This window comes from Drosophila rhopaloa, unplaced genomic scaffold (assembly GCF_018152115.1).
Source record: "Drosophila rhopaloa isolate 14029-0021.01 unplaced genomic scaffold, ASM1815211v1 contig_2, whole genome shotgun sequence".
Classification (NCBI taxonomy): domain Eukaryota; kingdom Metazoa; phylum Arthropoda; class Insecta; order Diptera; family Drosophilidae; genus Drosophila; species Drosophila rhopaloa.
This window is the reverse complement of record NW_025335083.1, coordinates 5250592-5265504: the sequence shown is the minus strand read 5'-3', so window position 1 is coordinate 5265504 and position 14913 is coordinate 5250592. Positions and strand designations below refer to the sequence as shown.

Below are 14913 nucleotides of genomic sequence, written 5' to 3'. Positions count from 1 at the left end.
TCTGTCCGTCTGTCTGTTTCTACGCAAACTAGTCTCTCAGTTTTAAAGCTATCGAATTGAAACTTTGCACACACCCTTCTTTCCTTTGCACGCAGTATATAAGTCGGAACGGCCGAGATCGGCCGACTATATCCTATAGCTGCCATATAACTGATTGATCGGAAATGCCATAACTTTGGTGTTTGTAAAGTTAGGAAGTTGGGATTTTCTATGGGTTTTATAATTGGCCAATCAATCCGACCTACCAAATTTCATAAGGATCGGCCGACTATATCCTATAGCTGCCATATAACTGAACGATTGGAAATGCCATAACTTTGATGTTTTTAAAGTTAGGAAGTTGGGATTTTTTATGAGTATTAAGAATGCATCATATGAATAATTTTGGAGAATATAATTTACAGAGTATTCTGCAAGGGTATATCAACTTCGGCTCCGCCCGAAGTTAGCTTTCCTTTCTTGTTTATGACTAGAGCCACTTTTAAAAAAAAAAAGCTATCTTATGACCAATTTATATTATTGTAGAAAAACAATGTTCAATTAATATTAATTAAAGTATTACAAAAAATAAAAACTTACGAAAATATGAAAAAAATCGTTTGCCCACTCCTTAAAAATCCTTATTTCGAAATAATACAAAATGCCCATGTTTGCCCAACTTTTAAGAAGTAAGAAATAAAAAAAATAATTTTGACCGACTCTAAAAAATAAACATATGGCTTCTTTTGCTTTAATAAAAACCGCCATGAATGCATAGATTTCTTAATTCAATTTAAATTTTACAAAAAAAAACCTGATGTTGACCAAACATGACTTATTCTGCCAAAAATTTAAAAACCGTTACTTTGAAAAAATATATTTGCCCACATGGGTTTTTTTATTTACAACTTTTTAAGAGGACAACATGGACATTTTTATTATTTTTTTTTTTTGTTAAAAAAATAGTCGTTTTAAGAGAGGAAAAACGTTTTCTGTCAAAATGAACTATTTTTATGAGTTGGTTAAACGATTTCTCTTGTGATTTAAGAGTTTTCAAAAACATACAAACTTTCAGTTTTAATGGCAATCATGAAAGTTTGACTTTATCAAAATTCTAGAATTGTTAAGTTAAGGCTTGACTAAGATTTTACGTTGGAATATAGAAAACATTTTATTATTATAGCAAAAACCTGCTTTTAAGTTTGGTTTAAGGTTTAAGTCTGGCTTATGCCAATTACAGTTTCGGAAAATGTTATACAAACAACCTCTGACCTTTATTTAATTTTGTTTAAGACTTTAATTAACAATTTAAATTTTTTTTACAGGTACGTTATCAATATTTATTTTTTAAATTCCTGGTTCGGTTTTGAAATCGCCTCACAAGCTCATATGAAGGGCGAAAATCGCCAGGATGGTGGTTGCACTGATAGCTAAAAAGCGTCCCGCTCCGGAGGCGTTGCACAAGTCACCTTTGCAGGTGAAGCAGCTGTCCACCTGGCGACTGTGGGTCACCGTGCACTCGTTCTCCTTCTGCCCGATGGTTGCAAAGTGACAGTCCCGAGATACAATAGTTCCAGCACGGTCTGTGGAGTAACATTTATCAATTATTAAATCTGCATAAAATATTTTTTTGATAATAGAATCACTATGAATAAAGTCCTAAAATTTTTAAGAAACTGTAAGAAAAACTATATAAATAGTCAACTGGACGTAGTGATTGGAAATTCGTAATTTCATGCTCGCCAGATTTTTAAATTTTAAATTTGTTGTTTTTAAAAAATTTAATATTTTTATATTAAACTAAATAATTGGATTAAGAGTGCTAGTATAAATTAAATATTTTATTTGTCAATATACTACATTTTTTAACCCTTTGAACAAGCCGCCATACAACTCGTAGGAAATCGACTGCAGTTGAACAAATAAAAAATGCAAATATTGCATCTTTTACAAAAACTATCCACCTTAGTCATTATTCACACTGATCCTAACAATGTTTTACAAATTGCACATCGGCATGTGCTAAAGTATAGAAAGTTATTCACAACTTTATAAACTTCATACAGTTAAAAAAAAAAATACAAATGATTTTAAAAATATCGTTTACAACTGGGACAAAAAATGTGTCATTTTTTAAAACGGTCATTACATAATTTTTTTGATTATTATGGCTTAAAATTTTATCTAAATTATTTTATTTTTTTTTTGTAAATAAACCTTTACACTACATTTATTTTATAAATTTGATTTGTAAAGATAAAGCACTACATTATAGGCACTTAAACTTTTATAATTGCTATTTTCTCGATTCCTAAGGTGAATATATATATATGTCGTCTTTGAATTTTGCTTTATTATATTTAGTATAAAGTATTTATCTAACAGTTGCATAAATTTTATTATTTATTTTACGAATGAATTGTAATACTATATTTCTCGAGTTTTTAAGCCCTATAGTTTTACGAATGAGAAACGCACTGTATTTGCTTTGCATACGATTTCACAGTTTGTGTTTTGTTTGCCATATGTTAATTGGAACTCGCCCCCTCCCTTCCCGATCTTGTCTAGTTTACCCGGGTGACATCACGTCTCTTTAAAGTGTTTATAGCGTTCAAGGTGCGTGCGCCTCTAATATTGGAATCAATATGCAAGACGGGATCTCCGTGGGATTTCACTCACCGCTCGTAACCACCTTGTTGCACCTGGTCACCGGCTGCAGTTGATCCATGGTGTTCGGTTTGGGCACACTATCGCAATCCACGGCGCGGATGTTGGAGGCGGCATCGATCTTATCCTTGGCGCAGTTGATATCCGTCAGGGATTTGCACTGGTAGCATTTGATGGCCGAGGCTAGAGACAGAAATTAATATAAATCAGTTAGTATTTATTAATTCACTCCAAAGGCTTGCTCAAGGTCGCCGATTTGAATTTGCTTTGCTTGTAACCAGTTTGAGATTTCCATTTCCCTCTCGGTCTCACTCGTTTGGCTTATAAAACGCCCTCAGAGAAATAAATTTAAATCAACTCCCATAAGATTCTCCTGTAATTTTTCGACAATGAAGTCATTTCTATATCCAAATTAAAAGCGTATCCAAAAGTGAATATTTGTTTAAAATATTTTTGAGCTGCCTGATATTGTGTTTATACATTAAATCGTTTTGTCACGTCCTCTATTGTTGAATGACGTGATAACTTATTTCGGATGACAATATTTTTTTGTTTTGGTATTTTATGAAAATTTGTCAACGTCAAAAAAATTTTCCATGTTTTGGAATCTTCACGAATTTGATCCTAATTAAATAATGAAGCTCTTGTTTCTTTTTTACATATTAATAAACCATTTCTGTAAAATAGAGTTGTACTTCTAAGTTTTTCTTAATAACAACACCTGTAACTATATTTCTTTTATAACAACCTATTTTTAAAATCACTTTTCTAAGTTTTCACTCAAAACTGGTTTTCTTTTGACACAGATTAATAAATTTTTGTATTTACATTTATGTAAATTTCCGTTAGAGATGTCACCAAAAATGGAGAGTCACTTACCAGTGTGCATCAAGCACAAAGCAATAAAGAGAACACCAATCACCTGTTTCAGCATATTTGCTAAAATATTTAATTTTTAATTAAGTTTGAAAATGTACGAAAAAGCTTTCGTTCCGATCAGTTTGGCAGACGTTGAACAACTGAAATTAGATTTGAATTTGTTTTTGCGCTCTCCCCAAATTGCAACTTGTTTTGAAGAAAAGCTTTGCTCATTCACTCGCTAACTCTCGTTAGTTGAGTGAAACTCGGAACGAGTTTTTGGTTAGTTATGTCAAATAAGCGATCCACGCATTGGGGTCGCTGAAAATAAAACTGTTTTGTTTTGATCAGCAGCTTCGTAGGCGGTCGAATACTTTTATGTACTGCCGTTATGGGTCCATTGATTGTTGTTGGTGGTAGAATTGACAACGGTTGAACTGTGGGACTTGCTCTTCAATTAAAAATAGTACGAATTATGAAATTAAATTGGTTAGTGACACAGTTCTCTGATTTGGGTTATTGACCTTTTGTTGCGAGGTGAGAGATACGGTTTCGCTTAAAGTAAAAGCCCCGACAATGATGTACTTTTTATGAACTGAAATAAACATTATTTTATGCACATATACTTGCTATGAGGTATCATTTTCCTTAAATGAGTAAACAAAATATAAATTTAAAAATTTAAACTATTTATAATAATTACCCCTTTTATTTAAAGTTAATTTCACGAAGAAATATGAAAGAAAAGAATTGTGCTTGCTTTGAGATAATTATTGAAATTACTTAACTCAGTAATAGAAATGAAATTGGCTTTTAAGCAGCTTTTTTATAGGGTTTGTTACACATTTCCAGACGAAACTCCGCATTTTCCCCTCTTTTTATACCCTTGCAGAAGGTATTATCATTTCAGTCAAAAGCAGCACCATAGCTTGCATATAAACGATCAAAAAATGCATCAAAAAGTCAAGCTATCTGTGTTTAAGCATTAAAATCAAAGTTTTGCTAATTTTTCTAACAGCTGAAAGGGTATATAAACTTCGACTTGCCGAGGCTGGCTTCCCTTCTTGTTAACTTTAATTCATGAATCTTAAATTTTTATTGATACGTTTAGGCTTTATTCAAATTATGAATATAAACTTGATACAATCAACTTTAGTTGTTAGTGCTTACAAAATTATCAAATATGGTGCACCATCCGATTTAGTTATTTGTAGGTTAATATCTCCGCCAGAGTTCGAAGACCTTGGGCAGTTTTATTAATCCTTTCTTTCTCTATTGTTGTCTTGTCCCCTGAAATTTTACTTGTAGTCTGCTCTTCTACTTTTGTTGTAAAAACTGATTGCTTATTTTGTTGCATGTTATTTGAGCAATCGACTCATTGAATCTCTCCCCTTTGTCTGTTTCCATGGCAATTTTGGTCTAAGAGGAAACTCTGCGATAAGAGCATCCGTCTGGGGAGCAACAAATCCTTTTTGAGAGGAAAAAAGAGAATCCGCATTGAAGTTGCAAAATTGCCTTTTAAAAAGAATTATAAATCTTTTCGGTCACCCTTTACTTTAAAAGCTGCATACGAACGACTCGTCACATTTTAGCAGCTTCTTCATGCTAAATTAACTTCTCGCTTCTAAAAGCTTTTTGAGCTTACTTTTGTGGAGTAAAATTTAACAGTGTAGCGAAACTTGTTTCAATTGCGCAGCAAAAACCAAAATCTAACTCATTGAGTTTGTCAATTTGTCCCACACTGAGTACAGTTCAGCAACCGATGGAAAAATTTGTTCAAATTACAATACATATTATAAGCCGAAAAAATGCAACGACATGGAGATTAATATTTATAGGGTTTGTTTGGTAAAAATTGGTTTTGAAAATAGTTGAATTTGTTTACAATTTCGCCGTGTGCAAAATACAGAAAACTCGAGTTTGTCGGATATGAATGATATTCTCTAATAAACTATCATTAAACCATTTTACCTCCTCAAATATTTTCTCAAAACTGTAAAATTGCAGGAAATTTAAACGATTACTAAAAATATATAAGAACCTCATAGAACAATTAAAAAAATATATAAATAAATATAAGATAATTATGAAACAATAACTGTTTGTCACTTTGTTTTTATAAAAGTTAAACCCCCATAAATCTTTGATATTTCGGCCTCCCCTTCAACCATCTAGCATGCCATACTTTCCGATTGTCCATAATTAGGGAATGGCTATTGGGTCGATGTGGTTTCAATGTGACCGATACTCTGTGTTTCGAATATTGCAATACAAATTGAAAAAAACAGCATAAATGGGTTTAGTTTTTAGGGAGGGGGGAATAGAAAATTTTCAATTTCCGGCCTCTCAGCGGGTTTTTGCCGTTCATTGTTCAAATATTTTGCATTCAATTGCATTGTCAAGCCGCCAATTTGCCACATCATTATGAATGCCGACACGATGGGTTTTTGGGCGCAGGGAGTCGAATGTTGTGGTTCCTGATTTATACAATATCTTAAGCGGATTTGCTTTTCCCATTTTCGCTACATCTCCATCTCACTTTTCTCAGCTTTCTTCTGTGGTCAGCTGCAGCAGCAAATTCTGATTGAATTTCTTTTATCTTTTTTTTTTCCGCCACCGTATAGCGAGCATAGAATTTTTGCTATTATATTTTAGATGAGGAGAGGGTATGGAAGTTGCAGTTGCATCCTTCGTCGACTTATTTCTCTGGAGATGTTTGCGTTGGCTTAGAATTCAATTATATATTGGGGAAAAGCACGGCTAAAAGTGAATGGAAATTGCAAAACCGACTGCAAAGTAACTTTATGGATACCCTCTATCTCTTAAAATGATTTATGTATTGGCAAATAAAATAAAGCATCGGAAAAAATCTTTTTTTATTAACTTACGGTTTCTCTTATGAAAAATATATTATCCATTTATTCGGATCTTATTGCAAACAGGCTATTAAAAAAAAGAAAAATATGTTTTATGAAATGTGTTTTTGGGGAAATTCTTTTTACCAAAATAATTTATTTTAACAGTAAACTACAATTTCAGGGCAAATAGAAAACCAGCTATTGTAGCAGCATTTTCCGTTTGTCTGCATTGTTATTGGTTGTTATCAACATTATCATCAGGATGAGGTTGATGTGACCAGGCCCTCTCCCTTCCACATTTTTACTCCTGTATCGGGACCAGTTGCTCCAGGTTGTATCTGGAGTCCAGTGTCCTGTTGCCTGTTGCTGACTATTTTTCGCAATATGATATTTATAGCTATTTCATACTTATTATATTCAATCTGCTTTTCGTTGCACTCGGACAGCAACAAATTGGAGAAAATCCCTTCAACGAAATTTGACTTGCTTTGCACAATTTTAATAAGGTCGGGGCAGAGGGATCCAGCTCGTCTTCCTTTTTGGTTTGCTTCGGCTGAGTCTGGTCTGGCCAATTGTCATTTCATTTGGAAAACTTGCTCTACCAGAAACGAGCTGAAAAATTTCAATTTCGTCTCAGGATTTTCCTGCATTTAATGGCGGGGAAGAAGGATCGAGGAAGCAAAGTCCATTACCAAAAACATAAACAAATTGTTTGGCACTTTGCAGGGAAACTAAAACACGCCCATCTAATCTGTTCAATAACTTGGAAAATCATTGCCAATAAATCAAAATGACTTTGCAGGATGTGTGTAGTATCCGAGCTCCGAGGCAGGCGAACGATAAGAAATCAATGTCTGGCCATTGTTGGCTGAACTTGAAGGGTCTTTAAGTCCTCGCACTTGTAGGGAAATTTAAAATTCAACACTTCGGGGGCGGCATAAATTGCACATTCTATTTTACGCAACATCAGCAGAAAATCCGGAGAATGAAAAGGCAAAAGAAATCCATTTCTCAACCCTCGCTTCACTTGGAGTTTATGTACTAAATTGTGCCTCCGGGCTGTTTAAGGTTAACGTTCGCTCCTTCGCTTATTTTTCTAGATTTTTAACGCTGCAGTTAACACATCATTTTTCGGGGCATTGTTTCGGTCGCCTTCCATTATCTTTCACTTGCGATCTAATGAAGTGTGCAAAGTGTTGTCTGCCCAACCTTAAGCCCCCACCTCGATGTGTATATTTGTATGCATTGCGAGGGAGTCTCCATTAGCAGATGCGTAGGAAATTTCTGCTTTTAAAGAGGGATGAAAATGTATATTTATTATACCCTTGAAGAAACTATTGTAATCTTACTCTATTCCGACCAAGATGATCAGTTGACTCGGGCTATCATACATGATTCTGCCCAAACTGAAACTTCTCCACACAAAAAATCGAAAAATGAATAAGAAAATCGTTAATAAGATAACCTATTTAGCATTCAATAATAACATTTTTTAATATTAGTTTTTCTTTTTGGTAGAAAGAGCATTTTATGGAAACGTGTGATTATTTATATAGCGCAGCTTTAAGTTTTAAACCCCTTTGTGGCTGCCTCTGCCTTATTCAAAATGAGCCCCTGACCACTCCTCATTTATGCACCGCTCCACCCAAAGCCCCATCCCATTCCAGATACCCAAAACTTGGAGCTGCTGAACTGCTGCTGCTGTCCACGTTTAATGTCACTGGCAAAGTCGCAAATTGCTGTGCATGAGCTTTTTATGTTCATGCAAATGTCACCAACTGCACCACTTTCTGATGGAGCTTCGCCAGTGCTATCCCGCCTCTTTTGGCGACGTTCCCTGTTTCCACCATGAAGACTCGAAACAACACTGAAAGATTTATATATATCTTTATATTATATCTATTGTTTATGTATATATTGTTTATAAATAACAATGTACTTAAAGATACATAACTTCATTATAATTTGGGGGTTCAAATATCAATTGCCTAAAGAGATAAGCAGAAAAGAGTTAGGTATATAGATTTATAAGTGGCAGCCAAAGTTCTTGTGGAAAATGTTATTTTCCTTAATGAATTCACTCAATTAATCCCTCCTCTTTTGACACACAACCTAAATTTTGTCAGGAAGAACCACTTTAACTACTAATTATGGACATGGCAAAACTCTGTTAGTAAACACATGCCGTCTGAAATAGATTCCGATGGTCACTTAGTAGTTCTGCGTAGAACGTGCAAAATAAATATGAAGGAATACCACAAGGTTGCCTTGTCTATGTTAAAGAGTACAAATAATTTAATTGCTAGAAAGCGAAGCAGTTTAATAAAATATTATGAGCATTACTTATAATGACCCTATGGGACCAGAAACCCATAAATACCCCTTTTGCGTCTCGTAATAATACATTTCAAAGAATTTTTTTTAATCTTAATGCCTAATACTGACAAAATTAAAATTTGTATTTAAAACTTCACCTTAGAATATATTCTCCCTGCATTTTTGTGTGGAATTTTTGCTTCGTAAGCTATTTGAATCACTTCATGCATTGAATTTCAGCTAGAGAGTCATGAGTCGCGGAGATTATGCTTTATGAAACAAATCAGTTTGATTTTTTGGGGCTTTACTTTAAGTGAAAATTTCTCCAAAATTTTAAGTAATAGTATTAGACAAAACTCCACAATTTTTGTGTTCCCCAACTCTGTCTGAGCATTTCTCTCAATGCAGCTGGACTAACGTTCCATAATGTGCCCGTTTGCCGGGTATCCCAGTCCAACGCTGCTCTCCGGTCTTTTGTTTGGACTGCAACGAAAAATGCACTCAAAAGTTTACACAGAAAGGCCATAAGTGGCCCCCAAAAAGCCGAGCTATGGCAGAATCGAGGATGGAGAATGGCGATTTGAGTCCAGTCCCTGTTCGTTTGGCCTCCTCGGCTGTTGTCCTTTTTAGCCAGTAATTTTGCGCTTAGACCCAAGGAGAGTGAACGAGGAAATCTCTTGTCCAGCCTTCCCTTGTCCCGTTTGGATTCCCTATCTCTTGTTTTCCGCTTAAAATCAGATGTCGAAATAATTTGCAACACGTCGCTTGGCACGTGGGCATAAAAGCAGGGGCTCAGAGAAATGTGTTAAGGGGAACTGACTCTGGCCGGTTTGAAATGGCAGAGGAGATGTCTCCAAAGTGGCACGTGTTTATGGACTTTCGGGGGCCTACATGATAGTGCACATTTGTTTTGGCTACATCAACAGCTCACTTGGCCGAAAGGAGCTGAAAAAAGGATGTGCTTGGACGGAGCTTAATTTGATCAATGCTATTGACTAAATCTTGGCGGAAAAACAGTTTAATTTTATTTCTCCATGGGGCTGCTATGGTAAAAAACTTGTTTCTCCCCAAAGTTAATATAATTTCACAAATTTTATTGACGTTCACGTTAAAAAAAATGTAATTAGTTGTTAAATTTTTTTAAAGAAACTCTACGTTAGGGCTTACAAATTGAAATGCTCCCACAAACAACTCTCGCAATTGAAAAATGTTTTGCAAGATCTTAATTTCTTAAAGCATGTTTAATTTCTATTAGTTTAGTCTAGACGATAAATATGGTCAGGCGACTTCAAGCGGTACAAAATAGAAAGTGTAAAACTAACTGGAAATAAATCTCTTAAATGCTTTATGCATTTAGTTTAATTTTTTATCTGTGCCTATTGCCACATATCTAAAAGCAGAATGCCTTTTAAACATGTGCACGCATTTTATTTGTTGTCTTGGTCCCAAATGCAATTAAGGGTAATCTCGTTGCGTTGCTCATGTAAATATATGTAACAAAACGAACGGGCATTTGACCAGCATGTGACAATGAAATTCCCCTCACAACTAAACTAAAACAATCAACCGAGAAGAACAACAGCAGTCCAATCCAATTGATAGGAGCCACATCTGCTGAAAGTTAATTAAATTGTACAGGCACCAGTCAGAAAATGGAATCTATATGCAGGAGGGCCGGTTAGATCGCATGTCTCTCCTTAAAGGGTGAAATCGTCCATTGTGTTTACATAATGCAAATAATGCGAAAATAACAATAAATCTAGACAAAGCTGGCAAATATATGGCAAGAGTAGATGGCAAGACGCTGCAAAATCTATACCTAAATAATTCCACAAAAGGACGCAGTCAAATTGTTGTAATTTAAAAAAATGATTTTTCAAGACTTTATCATAAGTTAATTTGCACATACGAAATAGTTGTAGAAGAAAAGAATTTATTACAATTTTATAAAACTTAACCAAAAATCAACGAACCAAAACTACAATCAGTAATAATAAGAATAAAATAATAATGGTTTTAGTAGTAGTGTTTAGTTTTGATATTTGGTGAAGATTATTACGAACTATTTTAAATTCAAAATTTATATTCTTTTGGTTTCTTAGAAACTTTTGATTATTTTTAAGCATAATAATGATTTTAGCCAGAAAATTTTATTTATTTTATTGATTTTTAATGTTTTAATTTTTAGCATATGTATGATAAATAATAATTTGTGTTTTCATCACTGTACATGAAAGTACCGACTTAAAATCGAGTCACAGCTGAGGCGATGCCGAAGTGCAATAAATTAAAACAAAGTTGAGGAATAAATTCGTTATTAATGTATCGTCTAAAAATGTCACAGTGCAATACCCTCAAAATACGGGGCGCTGGAGCCCAAACAGGAGGCGTGGCAACAATCCCACATTTGAAAGGCAAAAGGGCCGATTGGCTGTCTGAGTTTGGTAGCAGCTGAGCAATCGGGGCAATAAACCACAATGGAATGAATTCGCTCCTCAATGGGCTACTTCTCTTCCGCTTCTTCTTCCCAGTTGGGTCGTCCTTCGCATTCTGGCCAGAAACACGGATATAAATTTCAATTTCCGACACTCTAAGTGGCGGCCAAATGAAATAACATTTTCATTTAACCTGCATTCGATTCCCAAGCACCAAGAGAATCCGACAGACTGGGAGGGAATCGGAGAAACGAAGGCAGATGGAGAGCCACAGACAGCGACTGCATATGTGCGTACATGTGTGCACTGAGAAAAATGGAAATACCCTGCCAAATCATTTGGTTAAAAATACAACATGTACAAATAAGAAAAGAAATTGCAAAGCAGTTTTGCAGCTCATTATTTTTGAAGGCGAATACACCGTATATTGTCTAGATATCTATTAGCCTTTTATTTTTTATTTTTTGAGTGAATTGAGATTTGGTATGCTAGAATTTTAAAAACCGTCATTAAATCGGTGTTACTGTAGATCTGTCTACGTTTAATATATTGGCCATAGCTCTACGACTACCAGTTTTAAAATATATTGTATATGTTTTAATTTTTTCTTCATGTCGCAGTTGTCCATTAATGACTGTCGATTTAAGTGCTAGAGATGACCGTGAATATTGGATTGAAAATTAAAATAAAGCTTCTAAGGATACATTAGTAAAACGTCTTTAAAAGCTGTTATAGTTTATTTATATAATTTTTTTAAACATCTCTTCGAATCCGATTTGTTTTAAATCACTAACATTAATTTTAGCTATGACGCCAAGTAATACATAATTATATACCCGAATGTATGTAAAAATAAAATAGTAACTTATCTAATTTTTATACCCTTGCAGAGGGTATTATAATTTTGGTCAGAAGTTTGTAACGCAGTGAAGGAGACGTTTCCGACCCTATAAAGTATATATATTCTTGATCAGGATCAATAGGGGAGTCGATATAGCCATGTCCGTCTGTCCGTCTGTCCGTCTGTCCGTCCGTCCGTCTGTCCGTCTGTCCGTCTGTCCGTCTGTTTCAATACCGTTTGCGAGCTCAGTTTAAAAGCTAGCGATCTGAAACTTTCACAGTCGTCCTAAAACAAGTGTACGCAGATCAAGTTTGAAAACCGCCCCGATCGGATGTCTATATCCTATAGCTCCCATAGGAACAATCGGATATAACTTGCAAGAATGGAAGATATTTCGCGCAGTGTAAAAGCTATTGACATACATCTTTCCAAATCTTATTTTTTTATGCGTACCTTGATCAGAGTAAAAGCGCATGACGATCGGACGTCTATATCCTATAGCTCCCATAGGAACAAAAGGGTAAAATCGGTTAAAATTTTATGATTTTTAGGATATTTCACGCAGTATTCAAGCTATTGACATGAATCTTTCCAAATCCTATTTTTTTATGCATACATTGATCAAGGTGAAAGCGCGTGCCGATCGGACGTCTATATCCTATAGCTCCCATAGGAACAATAGGGTGAAATCGGTCCAAATTTGATGATTATCAGAATATTTCGCGCAGTGTGTAAGCTACTAACATAAAATTTTCCAATTCTTATTTATTTACGCATATCTTGATTAGGGTAAAAGCGCTTGCCGCTCGGAAGTCTATATCTTAAACAAGAGAGAACGCTATAGTTGGGTGCCCCGACTATCAGATACCCGTTACTCAGGTAAAGGGGGTGCGAGGGAGATGGAGATAGAAACTTTGATCACGCATAACTTTTTAACGAATTGTCCGATTTGAAAAATTTCTTTTACATTTCGATAGGTATTGATAAACACAATAAAACTGCATTTTTACTTTTCCGAAATATTAAAATTTTTAAAATCGTATATTAGCGATTGTGGGCGTTAAAGGGGGCGTGGCACCTTTTTGAAACAAACTTGCGCTGCGTAGGAACTCCTAGAATCTGCATGCAAAATGCCAATCTTCTAGCTTTTATAGTTTCCGAGATCTCAGCGTTCATACGGACGGACAGACAGACGGACAGACAGACGGACAGACAGACGGACAGACAGACGGACAGACGGACAGACGGACATGGCTATATCGACTCGGCTAGTGACCCTGATCAAGAATATATATACTTTATAGGGTCGGAAACGCTTCCTTCTAGCTGTTACATACTTTTGCACGAATACAATATACCCTTTTACTCTACGAGTAACGGGTATAAAAAGATAGGAAAAATTGTTAAAGGCTGCGAAAGTATCCCTTTTTTTCTATTTGTATATGACATTTTTGCAGTATAAAAGCAATTGACTTGAAACGATGCAAATCTAGTTTACTTATGTATACCTTATTCCTTTCGCTACTTTTTCACTTTTAGCAATTTCGTCAAAGTCTGCAAGGGTATTAAAACTTCGGCTTGCCGAAGTTAGCTTCCGTCCTCGTTAAAAAATAAAATGATGTTATTCTTATCTTATCGTGCAATTGTATGATTTTTACCAAGATTTGCTTCGACTTGGATTGAAAAAAGCAAAAATGGCAACACTGGTGCTGGCGCAGGTTCAGCAAAATACGTTTGATTCGCCTTTTGCATTACAGATTGCATTCCACCTCGATGTGGAGGCTTCAAACACGCACGCATTCCGGGCGAACCCTTCGAGATGATCGGCGGGGAGATGCCTCCGCTCCACCTCTGGCCAAGAGCTATCCGCTCCAGCTTGCCACGACATGAGCAACAGGAGGAGCTGCACTTTCCGCAGGAGGAACAGCATCAGACACTCGTGAAATTGGCCATAAATAACATTTTCTTTACATTTCATTTGGGAGAGCAGTCTACCTCCGGCTTGGGTTCCTTAATAGTGTTTGGCTCGGTTGAGTTGGGCGTTCTGCTTAACCAACTGGGCGTGGCTAAGTTGCAATTATCCGGCATCAGGAATGAGGGATCAAAGTCCTGTGCGGTTGATTTAAAAGTCCATTTTACTTAGGCACTTAAATGCATTTCCGCCCTGCAGTTTCAGAAGCTAATTAAAGTCGATTTCGCATTTTAGACAGGAAAGATTAAGGGCTTAAAAAAGGAAAAAATACTGTTTACGGAAAATAATTCAAAATAATTTCGGGCTGTCGATATAATACGCTTTTATCGTTTTGTCCAAATTTGATATAGAATATATTACCAATGACAACTCTACAATAATTTTCTTACAAAATATAAGAATCCGTAAAATTCTTGAACCTTAAAGAAAAAACTTCTGCCCTGATTATAGGTCTATTGTAAACAAAAATGCTTTCAATCATAACAGCCCTAAACTACAATAAAGCAGCTCACTATACTAAATAAAATCAAGCAGCTTAAATAGCAGAGAAATCCAAATCAAAGGCACAAATACAACAAAAAACAAAACTGAATAAGGTCTTGCCGAGCGTATCCTTATGATTTCCCCATGGAAATCAGTTTAGCAGCTACGTACAAGTGAGGAAAAATCATAAAAATTTGAGCTACAAATAAACAAACCAATAAAAGTGATGTCGTTCAGTTGACGTCTGCATCCGTTGTTCCTTCGTATTTCTCTGTTGTTATCAAGTCAATGAAATCAAAATGGTATGGCTAAAAACGGCATTCGAGGGTTAAGGGAATGGGTTGAACAAAAGAGGTCGAACGCTCAGGCTGAGAATGCGTTACGCATACGCCATGTTAAACGCTCGAAAACAATTTCTATGAAATTTGCAATTCATTGCCAGGAACACAGACTCGTTGTGAGTTCACTTCCTGTCTGTGGCTTTGTGCTGCTCCTTCTTCTGCT

General features: G+C 35.5%; 1 protein-coding gene across 1 annotated transcript; it reads right to left on the bottom strand.

Annotated features, from left to right (window-relative positions):
* Positions 1-1213: 1213 nt before the first annotated feature.
* On the bottom strand, positions 1214-3661 carry LOC108039145 (lymphocyte antigen 6 complex locus protein G6d). The gene is made up of 3 exons (XM_017116068.2): positions 3526-3661; positions 2659-2829; positions 1214-1562 (listed from the first exon to the last, which is right to left on the bottom strand). Exons 1-3 carry the CDS (start codon positions 3578-3580, stop codon positions 1357-1359), a joined length of 432 nt encoding a protein of 143 aa, XP_016971557.1. The 5' UTR covers positions 3581-3661; the 3' UTR covers positions 1214-1356.
* Positions 3662-14913: the final 11252 nt, after the last annotated feature.